This window comes from Arachis hypogaea, chromosome 6 (assembly GCF_003086295.3).
Source record: "Arachis hypogaea cultivar Tifrunner chromosome 6, arahy.Tifrunner.gnm2.J5K5, whole genome shotgun sequence".
Lineage (NCBI taxonomy): Eukaryota > Viridiplantae > Streptophyta > Magnoliopsida > Fabales > Fabaceae > Arachis > Arachis hypogaea.
Window position 1 is genome coordinate 86,531,045 of NC_092041.1, and position 13,837 is coordinate 86,544,881.

The window sequence follows — 13,837 nt, forward strand, 5'->3', positions numbered from 1 at the left end:
ATTGACTCAAATATTTTATTTTGACTTAAAACACTCAGGCTTATGAACAACATAATATTTTAATTCCTAATTTAAATGCTTCTTATGTTGCAAACTTAAAGAATAATGATATTTATAAATTTTATTTTAATATAAATATTATTATTAAATTTTTATGTTAAATTTTTGTCCCTTAAAATTTTATTTTAAGTTTTGTCGCTGCACACATATATATAAAATATAAAATATTTTTAAATAAATTATAATAATATTTTAATATTTTATTTATATTAAAATTAATATTAATTTTTTAATTATTTTTAACGTTTTATTTTAATTATATAAAGTATTTAAGATATTTTTTAATATAAATAAATAATAATAAATATTATTTTCAAATGTATTTTGAAAAAATATATTAATAATAAAAAACATATTAACATGTGATAATATTTAAATATGTCTAAATATATTAATTTTTTTATATTTTATTAAAACACAATTGAATAGAACAAACATGAATATTGAGTATATCGCACATTTAATAATTCAACAAAATGTAGCTTAATTGTATTTCTTACACGCAATCGCTCTCCGGAAGATTATTATTGCTTGCTGCTTTCATTTTTTGTCGGGACAGCGTTTGAGCCAGACAGCCTAACCTGAACCCGACTCAGATTGAAGACCCGTACCCATCTCAAACCCAGCTTAAAGACTCTCTTCTTCCACCAACCACACATTCCACCGCGCCGCCGCCCTGCAAGGATCTCCACTTCGCCGCCGGTCCCTGCACGTTGGTCTTCCACAACGCTGTCGGTCACTGCGCGCGGCACTTGTCTGGCGTGAATTGGCTACTACTGCACTGAGAACCATCCACCCAATGATCACGAGCCCGCCGTCGCTGCGGCGTCCGTCGTTGCGCCCGCTGGCTCCTCTCTGATCTCTGCTTCATTGCCGCCGCTGGATTATGGAGCGCCGTCCCAAACTCCCTAAGGCCCACCAACCCAACACTTGTGAAATAAAAAAATAAAATATAAAATATTTGGGGAGAAAGCAAATGGATGAGATGATGCCAAGTTAAGTTACAGCAACGAAAAAGAAAAGAAAGAGTGCCAAATGACCCTCTCTCTCAGATCCTCAAGAACCTCCATAACCCTCGCTATGCGCTTCTTTCCTCTCTGCACCTCCACTTCCACCGCCACCGACTCCTACGCTGACCTTCTTTACGACGTCCTTCCCGACACCACCTCCAACAACCCTCCTCCTTCTTTAGTTTTCGATCAGCTTCATGCCGCCGTTTCCCAACCTGAGCTTCTGGTTCGGCTACTTTATTCCGTTCGGGATCGACCCTACGCCGCCCTAAGGTCCTTTCGTTGGGTGGAGCGTCAACCAGGTTTCAAGGGATCTGATCTTGCATTTGCCGTTATTCTCGAGATCCTCGCTCAGAACGGCTTGATGACGTCGGCCTACTGGGTCATGGAGAAGCTTCTGCTTACGGTTAGAACCGAAGCTGTTATGGACGTTTTACTTCACGGTAATTCTTCTGCTTCTTCCTCTTCCTCTTTGGTTAAGCTGCTTGATTTGTTGCTTTGGATTTGCACTAAGAAGCTGATGCTTGAGAAATGCTTGTTGGTTTTTTACAAGATGATTCATAATGGTTTCTTGCCCGATGTCAAGAATTGCAATAGGGTTCTTAGGATGCTTAGGGATAGGAAAATGGGCAACAAAGCTAGGGAGGTTTATAGTGTTATGGTGGAGTGTGGGATTAAGCCTACAACTGTTACTTATAACACTATGCTTGGTGCCTTTTGCAAGGAAGGGGAGGTGGACCAGGCGCTGGGCCTCTTGCTCGAGATGCAGCGCCGGGGTTGCTCGCCCAATGAAGTCACTTATAATATTTTGGTGAATGGTTTATCTGACAAAGGGGAATTGAATCAGGCCAGGGAGCTTATTGAGGAGATGTTGAGGTTGGGCTTCAAAGTTTCGGCTTACACATATAACCCTCTGATTCGCGGGTGCTACAAGAAAGGCTTGCTTGAGCAAGCCTCAAGCGTTGGGCAGGAGATGTTGAGTAGAGGAGTTTCGCCCACGGTCGTGACCTACAATACCATTATGTATGGTCTTTGCAAGTGGGGAAGAGTGAGCAATGCTAGGCAGCTGTTATCAGTTATGGGAGATAGGGATTTGGTGCCGGACTTAATTTCATATAACACACTAATTTATGGTTATAGTAGGTTGGGAAACATGAGGGAGGCATTTCTCATGTTTGATGAGTTGAGAAACAGATGCCTTGTACCTAGTGTGGTGACCTATAATACGCTTATAGATGGTCTTTGCAGGGTGGGGGACTTGGATGCTGCTCGGCATCTAAAAGATGATATGATTGATCGAGGGCCTCATCCTGATGTATATACTTTTACAATTCTTGTAAGAGGATCCTGTATGATGGGAGATTTGCCGATGGCTAAGGAGCTATTTGATGAGATGCTTTGTAGAGAACTGCAGCCCGATCGTTATGCATACATAACTCAAATAGTAGGTGAACTGAAGCTTGGTGACTCATCTAAAGCTTTTGGTATGCAAGAAGAAATGCTAGCCAAAGGCTTTCCCCCTGACTTGATAACGTATAACATTTTTGTTGATGGGCTCTGTAAATTGGGCAATCTGGATGAAGCAAGTGAACTAGTGCAGAAAATGATCAAAGATGGACTTGTTCCAGATCATGTAACATATACTAGCATTATCCATGCTCACCTGATGGCTGGCCATCTTACGAAGGCTAGAGTGATGTTCAATGAGATGTTGAGCAAAGGGATATTTCCTTCAGTTGTCACTTACACAGTGTTGATTCATTCATATGCAATCAGGGGAAGACTGGAGCTTGCTATTATGTATTTCTATGAGATGCAAGAGAAGGGTGTGTATCCAAACGTGATCACCTACAATGCCTTAATCAATGGACTTTGCCGAGTGAGGAAGATGGATCAGGCATACAAATTCTTTGTGGAGATGCAAGCAAAGGGTATTTCTGCAAATAAGTATACATATACTATTTTAATAAATGAAAACTGCAACGCAGGACATTGGCAAGAAGCTTTGAGGTTGTATAAAGATATGCTTGACAGAGATGTTCAGCCTGATTCTTTCACCCATAGTGCACTATTCAAGCATCTAAGGAAAGACTATCGATTGCTTGTCCTTCAGCAACTTGAGAATCTAATTGGAGCTGGTGACTAAACTTTTGATGTAAAGACAAAGAAATAGTTACTACTTACTAGCCTGTAATGATGTCTAAAGTTGTAATTGTTTAGCTTTTAATATTTTTCAAAACCAGTTATGTCATTCATAGGCCATCATGGTGGCTAATAATTAGTTTATTTCTTGAATATGTTGTAAGCCTGACAATTAAAATATTTATTTATGACACCAATAAAAAAAAATTATCATAACCAATTTCTCCCTGTCAATGCAGCTTTCAAAATTACGAGATGTTCCAATACGTGAAGAATGCCCCCTCATTTATCATCTAGATGTAGCTGCTATGTATCCCAACATAATTTTGACAAATTGGCTTGAGGTATGTGTTCCATAATATTATAATAATACTCTGTAGCTGGATATGCATTCATACGAGGTTTATTTACTTAGAAGTACATCTTTATCCACTATAACCTGAAGAATATAAGCTATGAGAGGAAAACAGAATGAAATAATTATGTTTGTCTTTTTGAGGTCTTATGTACTCGTGAGACTTTCTGTGCATAATGCATATGGATAAGTTTGGTAACTCTATAATATCAATGTTTTGTCCAATTTTACTTGTCTGAATTTTGGAAAAAAATTGAATAGTAGGAGGAACCTGCAAAAGTGGCCATGCATCTCACCACAATGTCACAATGGTTTCTTAGCTTTTTCTGGCCAGAATTCATGTGGATTATCACTTCTGTTAGAAATGATATCTTCTTGATTCTATCAACTTCCAAGTAAAAATTTGGAAGAAAATTTAGGAATGTTTGTGCTGCTTATGCTGTGTTACTGGGGTTTATGTTTCTGAAATCTGAATTTATGACGCATGACGTTGCCTTATGTGACGTTTCTTTCCTATTTGTAGCCACCGTCAATTGTTTCAGATGAGGTTTACACTGCATGTGATTTCAACCGTCCTAGAAAGACATGTCTATGCAAACTTGAGTGGGTTTGGCGTGGAGAAACATTCGTGGCAAAGAAAAGGTGTGCCTCTCTTTTTGGTTAATGCTTGCTATTATTAGCATATTGCAGATTTATTTGTGCATATCTATAAAATTTATTAAAGAATTGACTGAAATATCTATTTGAAATCTTTCAGTGACTATTATCATATAAAGAAGCAGATTGAGTCAGATTTTGTTGATGGTGCTAGTGCGAGGTTATCAAAACCTTTTCTTGACCTGCCCAAGGCAGAGCAACAATCAAGGCTGAAAGACCGTTTAAAGAAATACTGCCAGAAGGTTGGTATTGTTTTTTTAAACAACTTTGTTTAATAATAGAGATCATACTGAATCAAGATGGCATTCACAGGCATACAGGCGTGTTCTTGACAAACCAGTTACAGAATGTAACAAACCAGGAGAGATCAAATCAAAATTTAACTCCTTTTAAATTTACTTATAGAAGGAGGGGAAAACACGTGACTGATTGAAATTTCAAAATATTGTTACTCCACATGTTTAGGAAAGTAGTTAGGATATGGATATTATAAATAAGGAAGCTGAAAAGCTTTTAGGTAGGGAATAAGTGGAGTGGTTATTTAGTGGAGAGTTTGGCCTCTCGAATGCCAAGTGAATCTTCTGTTATTGTTTGTTCTTTCTTCCTTTTCTAAATAATATTTCCTTGAGAGTATCATCTTGATACCTCAACCTTTCTCTATCCTATCTTCTACCTCTCATCTTCTATTACTCTAATTGCTAATTATCTGCTACTGTACCTCTTGATATTCTGGAGTTAGTAAGGAAACCCTTAACAATTGGTATCAGAGCAGATAATTAGCAATTAGAGTAATAGAAGATGAGAGGTAGAAGATAGGATAGAGAAAGGTTGAGGTATCAAGATGATACTCTCAAGGAAATATTATTTAGAAAAGGAAGAAAGAACAAACAATAACAGAAGATTCACTTGGCATTCGAGAGGCCAAACTCTCCACTAAATAACCACTCCACTTATTCCCTACCTAAAAGCTTTTCAGCTTCCTTATTTATAATATCCATATCCTAACTACTTTCCTAAACATGTGGAGTAACAATATTTTGAAATTTCAATCAGTCACGTGTTTTCCCCTCCTTCTATAAGTAAATTTAAAAGGAGTTAAATTTTGATTTGATCTCTCCTGGTTTGTTACAATACCCTCCCCATGAAGAGCCACCTTGTCCTCAAGGTGGAAAGATGGAAAGGCCAACTGCAGTTTGTCGGCCCGCTCCCATGTACTTTCAAATTCGGGAAGATGCTGCCACTTGATTAGCACTTCCAGGTGTCCTTGGTTGCTCATACGACTGTCCAGAACTTGTTCGGGTTCCACTAGTAGTTCTCCTTCCTCAGTGAGAGACTCAGGCAGGCTTTGGGGTTCCACTGAAGATCCCAAACTCTTCTTAAGTAGTGAAACATGAAAAATAGGATGTATCTTTGCAGAGGCTGGTAACCGAAGTTTATAAGCTGCTGCACCAATTTTTTCTAGTACTTCATATGGACCATAAAATCTGGCGCCGAGCTTCTGATTTGGTCTGGTGGCAAGAGACCGCATCCTGGATGGTTGGATCTTTAAAAACACGAAGTCTCCTACTTCAAAAGTGACATCTCTCCTCTTCTTATCAGCAGCTTGCTTCATGCGATTCTGGGCTCTATTCAACTGAAATTGTAACTCATCGAGCATCTGATTGCGGTCTTCCATTAGTAGTCTAACTTCTTCTACAGTAGATTCCAGCCCCCCTCTTAACAATGGAGGCGGCTCCCTCCCGTATAAAGCCCGAAAAGGGGTCATGCGAATGGACCCGTGATAAGTAGTATTATACCAGAATTCGGCCCAAGGCAGCCAAGTGGACCACTGTTTTGGCTTAGAGCCTGTGAGGCAGCGGAGATAGGTCTCTAAGCACTTGTTAACAGCCTCCGTTTGGCCATCGGTCTGTGGATGATATGCAGAGGACATCTTCAAAGAGGTTCCAGCCTGTTTGAATATTCAGTGGGAAACCACACCTTAAAAGCTAGCTGTTAAGGGGGAAGAACCACTCTCCTTATTTACAACATCAAGCATCCCATACTACTCGATGTGGGACTTTGAGCACCCCATAATACTCAAGTCCCTAACAATACACCGTCCCTAGAGAGCCAACGTCCACGGCGGCTTCACTCTATCGACACTGACCCAACGGTAGCCACTTTGCTACGGTCTATCAGTATTCGGTATTCACCTTAATCCAGCCTATAGGTAGCCCTTTCCATGGCGCCGACAACCACGCTCTGATACCATTGTTAAGTATCTAAGGAAAGTGGGAAACCACACCTTAAAAGCTAGCTGTTAAGGGGGAAGAACCACTCTCCTTATTTACAACATCAAGCATCCCATACTACTCGATGTGGGACTTTGAGCACCCCATAATACTCAAGTCCCTAACACAGAACTCCGTGAAGCAGGAATCTGCATGCGTGAAAATCCATTTTATGTTGACACTGTTTGCAGGTGAGTTAAGAAAATTGTATATTGACTGAGTAGTAAGTTAACCTTTGCAGTATTTAGTTGATGATAGATACTATGCCGTTGTGGTGCATAATCTGCAGAAAATATTTCTTAATATAAGTTCATAAGTTTATGTATATGCATAGCGCCATTTGTCTTATGAAATTTTTATTCATACTTATGTAGGCACTTTGGATATCAGATGGCGGTCTTCCTGATATAGGGCTATAGGCGGCATTAATGATGAAGAGACTTGTTTTCTTGATGAGGTAGGTCCATAGATATTTAACTTGTTAAAGCTTTAATGTTTTTTCTTTTCACTTTTTCCCAGATTCAACCTTGCGATCTTAAGGGATCCTTATTGTTACTATTCAGGAAAAAACTTGTTTCCAAGAACCTCTGACACCTATTTTTCATTCCAGAATGAGGCTTTGAATGATGACTATACTACTACATTTTTTTTCTTTTAATTTTTGCAGGGTGAGGGGAGATGGGGGGAGGATGAAGTAACTGCTGTTTATGATATAATAACCAGTTGTATTCATTTTAATTTGCTAAACCTACTGTATTGTCGGGGAAGCATCTGCAAGTTTTGCAAAAAACATAACAATGAATCAAGCAACCACTCTCCATGACATAATGATCAGATTTCAATTGTGGTTACTTAAAAGGGTTGCTGGGAAAGATTGTACAATAGTTTCTCCTTGCTAATGCTGTGGTTATTTTATTAATGAGCTCATTTTGGTTTTTTGAAATTGACTGCTGTGCTATCTGGATATAGGTCCACCAACCTGTTCTTACATATCCTGGAGCTTACAGAAAAGTTACTGTGGAGTTAAAGGTTTGATATTAAGAGAGTTATGTTCACTAATTGATTGAAGTACATATAACTTGGTGACGTTTATAAATATTTTTATGTTACAGATACACCACCTAGCTGTGGATGCCTGCCCTTTTAAAAAGCAACCAAGTTAATGAAATGGAAGGAGGCGCTTTATTAGGAATCGATAATGAATTCAATTCCGGAGCTAATCCCACTATTGATCAGAGTGGCTTTGATGAGGCTGCCTCATGTGCACATGCCTTTGGAGTCCTGAAACAATTGATTCAGCGGTGCCTTGCAGATGCAGTTACATCTCAAGACACATGCTGACGCAATATTGCAACATCTGTATTGATGGCTTTGCAGGTTTTTACTGTGTTTACTTGTCTCCTACTCCTCTTTTTTACACGTATAACTACTAAATTCCTTCCTATATTGCAGCCCTCAGTCAAAACTTCACGATCCAGCTCTTCACCAGCTACTTCACAAGGTAACAACATTCATCTTCTTCCTCTTTATATTAAAATTTTTAATCTTTCCAAAATGTTGTAGCCAACTTGATAGGGCAAATAAGAAGGTTTATTGAATTGGATAACCCGAGATGTTACAACTTTTTCCCACCTTTAAAATAGGTTTCCATTATTTTTGGTTTTATGCTTGTTGTCCTTTTGTCAGTTCATTTCATTGTGACTTGAATATTTAAGTTTAAATTTCTTACCAATTTTTTCTTTATTCTCATGTCTTTTTATTGCGTAGGTAGTATAGATCATGCAAAAAGTCTTTGCACTGTTGTTGGCAGAGTTCCGCAAGTTAGGTGCAACAATTGTATTTTCAAACTTCTCAAAGATTATTATAGACACGGAAATATGATCTTGCTGCAGCCAAAGCTTACTGTGACAGTTTGTTAAGAATTATACAATCTAGGTCTGTCTTGTAAAAGCCATAAGTTAACTATTTTTCTTCCCAGTCCTGTTAGGGAGCCAACTTTCTCCGGCCAATAATCAGCCAACGTTTGTGGCATTACACATCCAAACTTCAAAAAATCTGGCATCAAGGTGCTGGTTCTAGCACCATGGCATCACGGCTGCACAAACAAAAAGAAACTTCTGGTGCTGCGGCTTCACAAACAAGAGAAAAATCTCCTGCTGTCGCAGCACCAGTTCTAACGCTGTGATGTTGGCTGAAAAATGTTGGGATAATCACATTTAAACCTATTTACTTTTGGTAGATTTTTGTCGACTTCTTTAAGAGTGAAAAAACTACAATATTTTACCGAACAACAATATTGTCGACAAGCTCTTACTATGTCTAGCTGATTTTGTAGAGACTTATTTGAATGGATTGAGTTGGAACCGTTTCAGTTTTGGCGGTCATTGCTATTCATGGATCAGGTTTCGTCATCATGCGTTTTTGTTAATTGTTTAGTCCTCCCCCAATTGGTTGTTGGTAATGCATCTAATTATTACTTGTGAATTATATTGTAAATTTGTGCTATTTGAAGTGTATGTAGTTGTGCAGTCTTGCAATCATTTCACTCTTTCGTTATTTAATTCAAATCAGCACCATCACCTAGTTATTGTTCTTTTCCCCCTGTAGTATAACTATGGTGGAATACCAGCAAAATCAGATGAATCTCAAGTTGACATTATATCAAGCTGGAATATTGCTGAGTACTTGCCAAAGAAAATCCAGACAAGTTGCGTTCCATGAATCTTACTTTAAATATACAAGTTCTAAAGGCAAAGCATTGCTACTATGGAGAATTGATTTATTGAATTCAAATTGGTTAGCCTTTAATATTGAAGAATTCTTCATCTCTAATTTGTTTAGTTATATTCTGTCTTCCTGTAGGATCAATTCATTGTCATTGTTTCTCAATTCTTGTATATTCCTTGGAGCTATGCACAAAAGCAAGCAGGAATCAGGGAATCAATGCTGAATGGTGACTCCTGCACCCCATCGATTAACATTGGAGCTGCGAAGGCTTTGGAATCAGAAATGATAGAATATATCAAAGAACAGGTGAAACAATTACAGAGCTTTGGGGAGTAGGGACTGAAGTTGCCTCATATTTTGATTCAAAATATTGGTTGTTATATTATTTTGCCTTCTATTCTACAGATCAGCTCTTTCTTCACGGACAATCTTTTGCGAATTCTTCGTTATATTGTTCTTCACATGAAAAGGGCAAGCAAATCAGAAGATGACCCAAGTACATCATCTGGCCTTCCTCAAATTGTGGGTGATCAACATAGAGGGGATGCATCCTAGGAATTTATCAAGCATGTCTGTGCTGTGCTGGCCCTCGACCAAAGTGTGCAGGATGATGTGTTGGTAATAATTGTTTTCCCGAGCTATATTTGTTAAAGGCCTGGTATTGTTAAATATACTTACAGCAGTTATGGATTATATTGGTTAATATATGATTAGTAGGCTGATTATGCATAATTCCTGAGTCCAAAGAAAGAAAAAAGGGGGGAGAGAGAGAGAGAATGGCTTCGTTTTCCATGGGCTGTTGATCTTTTTCTGTGTGTATGTTCTTGGTCCGCAAATTGATAGTCTCATTGTACTCTTCACAGGTCATGAGAAAGAATTTGTTAAAATATGTTCGTATTAGGGGGTTTGCTCCGGAAGCTGAGTTTCGTGATCTATGTCATTCCTTCATCCTGATTAAATAAGAAATATTTCTATAAACCATTTCCTGTGTATTTACTTACGATAATCACAGTAGGATGAAGTGTGGGTAACAAGATAATGAGGTGATAAGTCTCAACTAAATGAGTAAACAAAAATGAATCATTTAGTCATCCTATCCTATAATTACTAAAAGAAACAGAAAATTCAAAGAAATACATAGATTTCTATACGTAACAATACAATGTTTTTCCCGCAAGTTTTCAAAATATCAATAGATAATAGATTTCTATCTCTTGTGTTTGTATGGCTTCATATTATTCCCTCAGCTCCTTATTATTTGTCACTCGTTTTTCTTTATATTATTTATTGTTGAGGTATCATTATGCTTTTAATTTATAAAAGTATTGAAAAATATTCTACTATTCTATCTCTTCATTAGTGATTCTAAGTTTCTTAAGGCAAAGTGATAAAAAAAAAGGGAATGAATGAAGTATTAATTAGTGTCCAAAATCCAAATTATTAAATTCGTCAAATGAAAATCATCATTGGTCACCACCATTCGTATCTTGCTTTTTTATTTTATATAAAGTTTTACGGGGTTCCATATACCTTCACTCTTGATTTAAAAGGTAGGACATGGAGAAGACATGTGGCATAAAAAGATAAATAGATTTCACATTACAAGGTCATATGAAAATTTATCTTGAGAAGATCCATTTTCAGGAATAAGTTGGTGGGTTGTGTAAATTTCTTTGCTTAGGAAGGGTTTAATTCAAAGAGAGGAATTGAAGAAGTTAAAGTCATTTTTACGCTTTTCTCATAACCTGATTCAGTTTATCTTTATATATGTTAGTTCTAACCATTTTTTTTCCTTTACGAAGAAATATCGATGCTTCCCTTATTCACATATTGTAATGACTGTAGAGACCTGGACTTGTGCCGTGACTCGGCTTTATTAACTCAGGAGTGGCGTTGTGCGGTGCCTATGTGGCCAGCCTTATGACCGCGATCATACATGCTGTTGGATTAAATATAAAGCAACTCTTCAGATGAAAATGGCAAAAATATCTTCTTATAAAGATGCTTCGTTTAAAAGTGTGATTTATTTATTTAGTACATTTTAAACAAAGATAACACTTTTATAATATCAAAATCTAATCATACAATTCATCGTCCAAAAAAAATTTTTTTTACATGAAGATAATTATAAAGTTTCTATTGTAGTATCCACCTAAATATAAAATCTCAAATATTATATCAAACAAGAGTTATATTTGAGTAGCTAATAAGTTATATTTCAAATGATATACTCTTTTTATACCGAGTTAAGAAGTTGCACGTTCGAATTTCCTTATCTTTGGGGAAAAAAAAGGGCTGTTTCTGAGTATTATTTTGTACTATACTGAGCTTATAATAGCTGTATTACACTAAAAAGTAAAAAGTATATCCTTGGTTATTGTTCTAAACATACACAATACAAAAAATCTTCTCCCCATCTCTCTCTTTCAACAGGCTTGATAATAATATAATATCCTTTTTTGGAGAAAAGTATTTTTGGTTATACTTTTAAAGATCTAGTATTTTTACAAAAATGTCAAAAATATTTATGTCGAACAAGAACTACCTTATAATTGAATCCGTGACTGACTTCCCGACCGTGATCCCAAGTTCACATGGACAACTCAACCGTGCTTCATTGCTCCCCTTCCTTTTAGAAAAAATGTGAAGTTGTCACAAAAGATTTAAGGGCAGTTTGTATTGGTTTTTCAAAAAAAAAAGTATTTTTTATTTGTTTAAAAAAGATTTTTTTAATAGATAAATTATTTTATATTTGAATAAATTTTTTTAAAAAGTTTTTAAATATTATAAGGGTCCTGCTACACATACATGCAAATAACGCATACAATTCTTACAAGTTGGCCCAACCCAGGTTTAATCCAGGCGCACTCCCTCCCTTTAAATGGAGCGTCAATTCCACGCGCGTCACTCAAATGATTACGCTTCGAAAAAACCGCTCGTTATGGCTCACTCTTCCTCTTCTCCTTCAAAGATAACACAAATCCTCAAGTTTCGAGCAACATTCCAAACTGAAGAAACATTCTCGTTGCGAATAATAGCAGAAACCATCAACAAAATATTATTCAAGGTACGTTATTGTTTTACTCATCTTGTATATTTTTCACATTTCTGTTTCCGATTTCGAAATCGAAGAACTAGGTTTTACTGTTCATCTATGTTCTTCTAGGTTTTACTGATCTTCTTGTTCTAAATCTCATATCACTGTTTTTACTGTTCTTCTTATTCTAGGTTTTACTCTTCTTGTAAGTTCCTCTAAGTTTTACTGTTCTTCAAAGTGGTTCTAGGTTTTGCTGTTCTTCTCGTTCTAGTTCTTCTCGTAACTGATTTTTCGCTGTATATTGCTTAATTTATTGGGTGTATATGGAGTAATTTGTATGGGTGTATATGGTTGATTGTTGGGTGTATATGGTGTAATGTGTTGGGTGTATACGGCGTAACTTGTTAGGTGTATATTCCTGAACCCATATCATGTAATATAATCAACTGTTGCAACTGTTCTAATATTGTTTGTCCTTCGGTGTGTATTGCTTGACATTGTAATATTGCTAGAGTTTGTATATTTATCCATGTTTCAGTGAATTGAACATAATTTTGAACTGATCTAGTTAAATACTTATGAAATCGGTTTGGGTGTATGTGCCTCATCTAAGTTTTTACCGTTCATCTTGCTTTAGCTTTTACTGTTCTTCTTGTTCTAGTTCTTCTTCTAATTAATTTTTGTGTGTATATTGAGTAATTTGTTGGGTGTATATGGCGTAATGTGTTGGGTGTATATGGTTGATTGTTGGGTGTATATGGCGTAATTTGTTGGGTGTATATTTCTGAACTCATATAATTTAATATAGTCAACTGTTGCAAATGTTCTAATACTGCTTGTTCTTGGGTGTATATTGCTTGACATTGTAATATTGCTTGAGCTTGTATATTTATCGTTGTTTGAGTCAATTGAACATCATTTTGAACTGATCTCATTAAATACTTATAAAATCGGTTTGCGTGTATGTGGTTGATCTATGGGTGTATCTGACTGATATCTATGGGTATATTTTTCATTGCAGTAAAAATGGAAGGTAAAAACCAAACTGGAAAAAATATAAGAACAAATATATGTCTTCGATCAAATCAGTTTTTCATAATAGACATATATCTAACTCTAATTTTTCTTTGTTTACAGCAAATCAAGGACCTAAAGTGTGCAACCCATCTGTTGAGTGAGAAATTCAGAAATATGAGCGAGGAGAAGTGATGCAATAAGACTGTTCAGGCCATCCTCATTGTTATTGAGTCCATTTTGTCAGATAGATTCTAATGATATTGTCACTGATTAATGTAACTGTTATATACTCTAGTAAGAAATTGAACACATGGTGTAAATATATTTGATCCAATTATAAGTAAATTTTTTTCCATAATTAAACTCTCTCTGGTGTATTCAAAATGTCTGATTTACAGGTACTATAATATGAAGGAAAACATCAAACCAAATATACACCCATAACCTGGCATTTTACACCCAAAAAATGTTGATTTTACACCCAAAACCCTAAACCCCTAAACCATAAACCCTAAACCCTAAAAATTAAACCCTAAACCCTAAAACCTAAAACCCTAAAACC

The 13,837-nt window shown here is 36.5% G+C and overlaps 2 protein-coding genes across 7 annotated transcripts; both read left to right on the forward strand.

The window, feature by feature from the left end:
* Nucleotides 1-496: 496 nt before the first annotated feature.
* LOC140172834 (uncharacterized) lies at nt 497-4,630 on the forward strand. 4 transcript variants are annotated; one of them, XM_029287584.2, is made up of 5 exons: nt 497-3,260; nt 3,452-3,556; nt 4,091-4,209; nt 4,325-4,466; nt 4,537-4,630. In XM_029287584.2, the coding sequence occupies exon 1, from the start codon at nt 1,096-1,098 to the stop codon at nt 3,214-3,216; it is 2,121 nt and encodes a 706-aa protein (XP_029143417.1). In that variant the 5' UTR covers nt 497-1,095; the 3' UTR covers nt 3,217-3,260; nt 3,452-3,556; nt 4,091-4,209; nt 4,325-4,466; nt 4,537-4,630. The 4 variants fall into 4 exon arrangements, with proteins under 4 accessions (XP_029143417.1, XP_029143416.1, XP_072053321.1 ...); XM_029287583.2 differs by having other exon boundaries at nt 497-3,225; XM_072197220.1 differs by having other exon boundaries at nt 497-3,208.
* Nucleotides 4,631-5,044: 414 nt separating this feature from the next.
* LOC112696832 (uncharacterized) lies at nt 5,045-10,199 on the forward strand. Of its 3 annotated transcripts, XM_072197223.1 has the most exons (9): nt 5,045-6,685; nt 6,869-6,951; nt 7,162-7,370; nt 7,464-7,523; nt 7,607-7,871; nt 7,947-7,995; nt 9,102-9,201; nt 9,357-9,527; nt 9,627-10,199. In XM_072197223.1, the coding sequence occupies exons 5-9, from the start codon at nt 7,754-7,756 to the stop codon at nt 9,774-9,776; spliced, it is 588 nt and encodes a 195-aa protein (XP_072053324.1). In that variant the 5' UTR covers nt 5,045-6,685; nt 6,869-6,951; nt 7,162-7,370; nt 7,464-7,523; nt 7,607-7,753; the 3' UTR covers nt 9,777-10,199. The 3 variants fall into 3 exon arrangements, with proteins under 3 accessions (XP_072053324.1, XP_072053323.1, XP_072053325.1); XM_072197222.1 differs by having other exon boundaries at nt 5,079-6,685; nt 7,162-7,523; XM_072197224.1 differs by lacking the exon at nt 7,162-7,370 and having other exon boundaries at nt 5,261-6,685.
* The last annotated feature ends 3,638 nt before the right edge of the window (nt 10,200-13,837 follow it).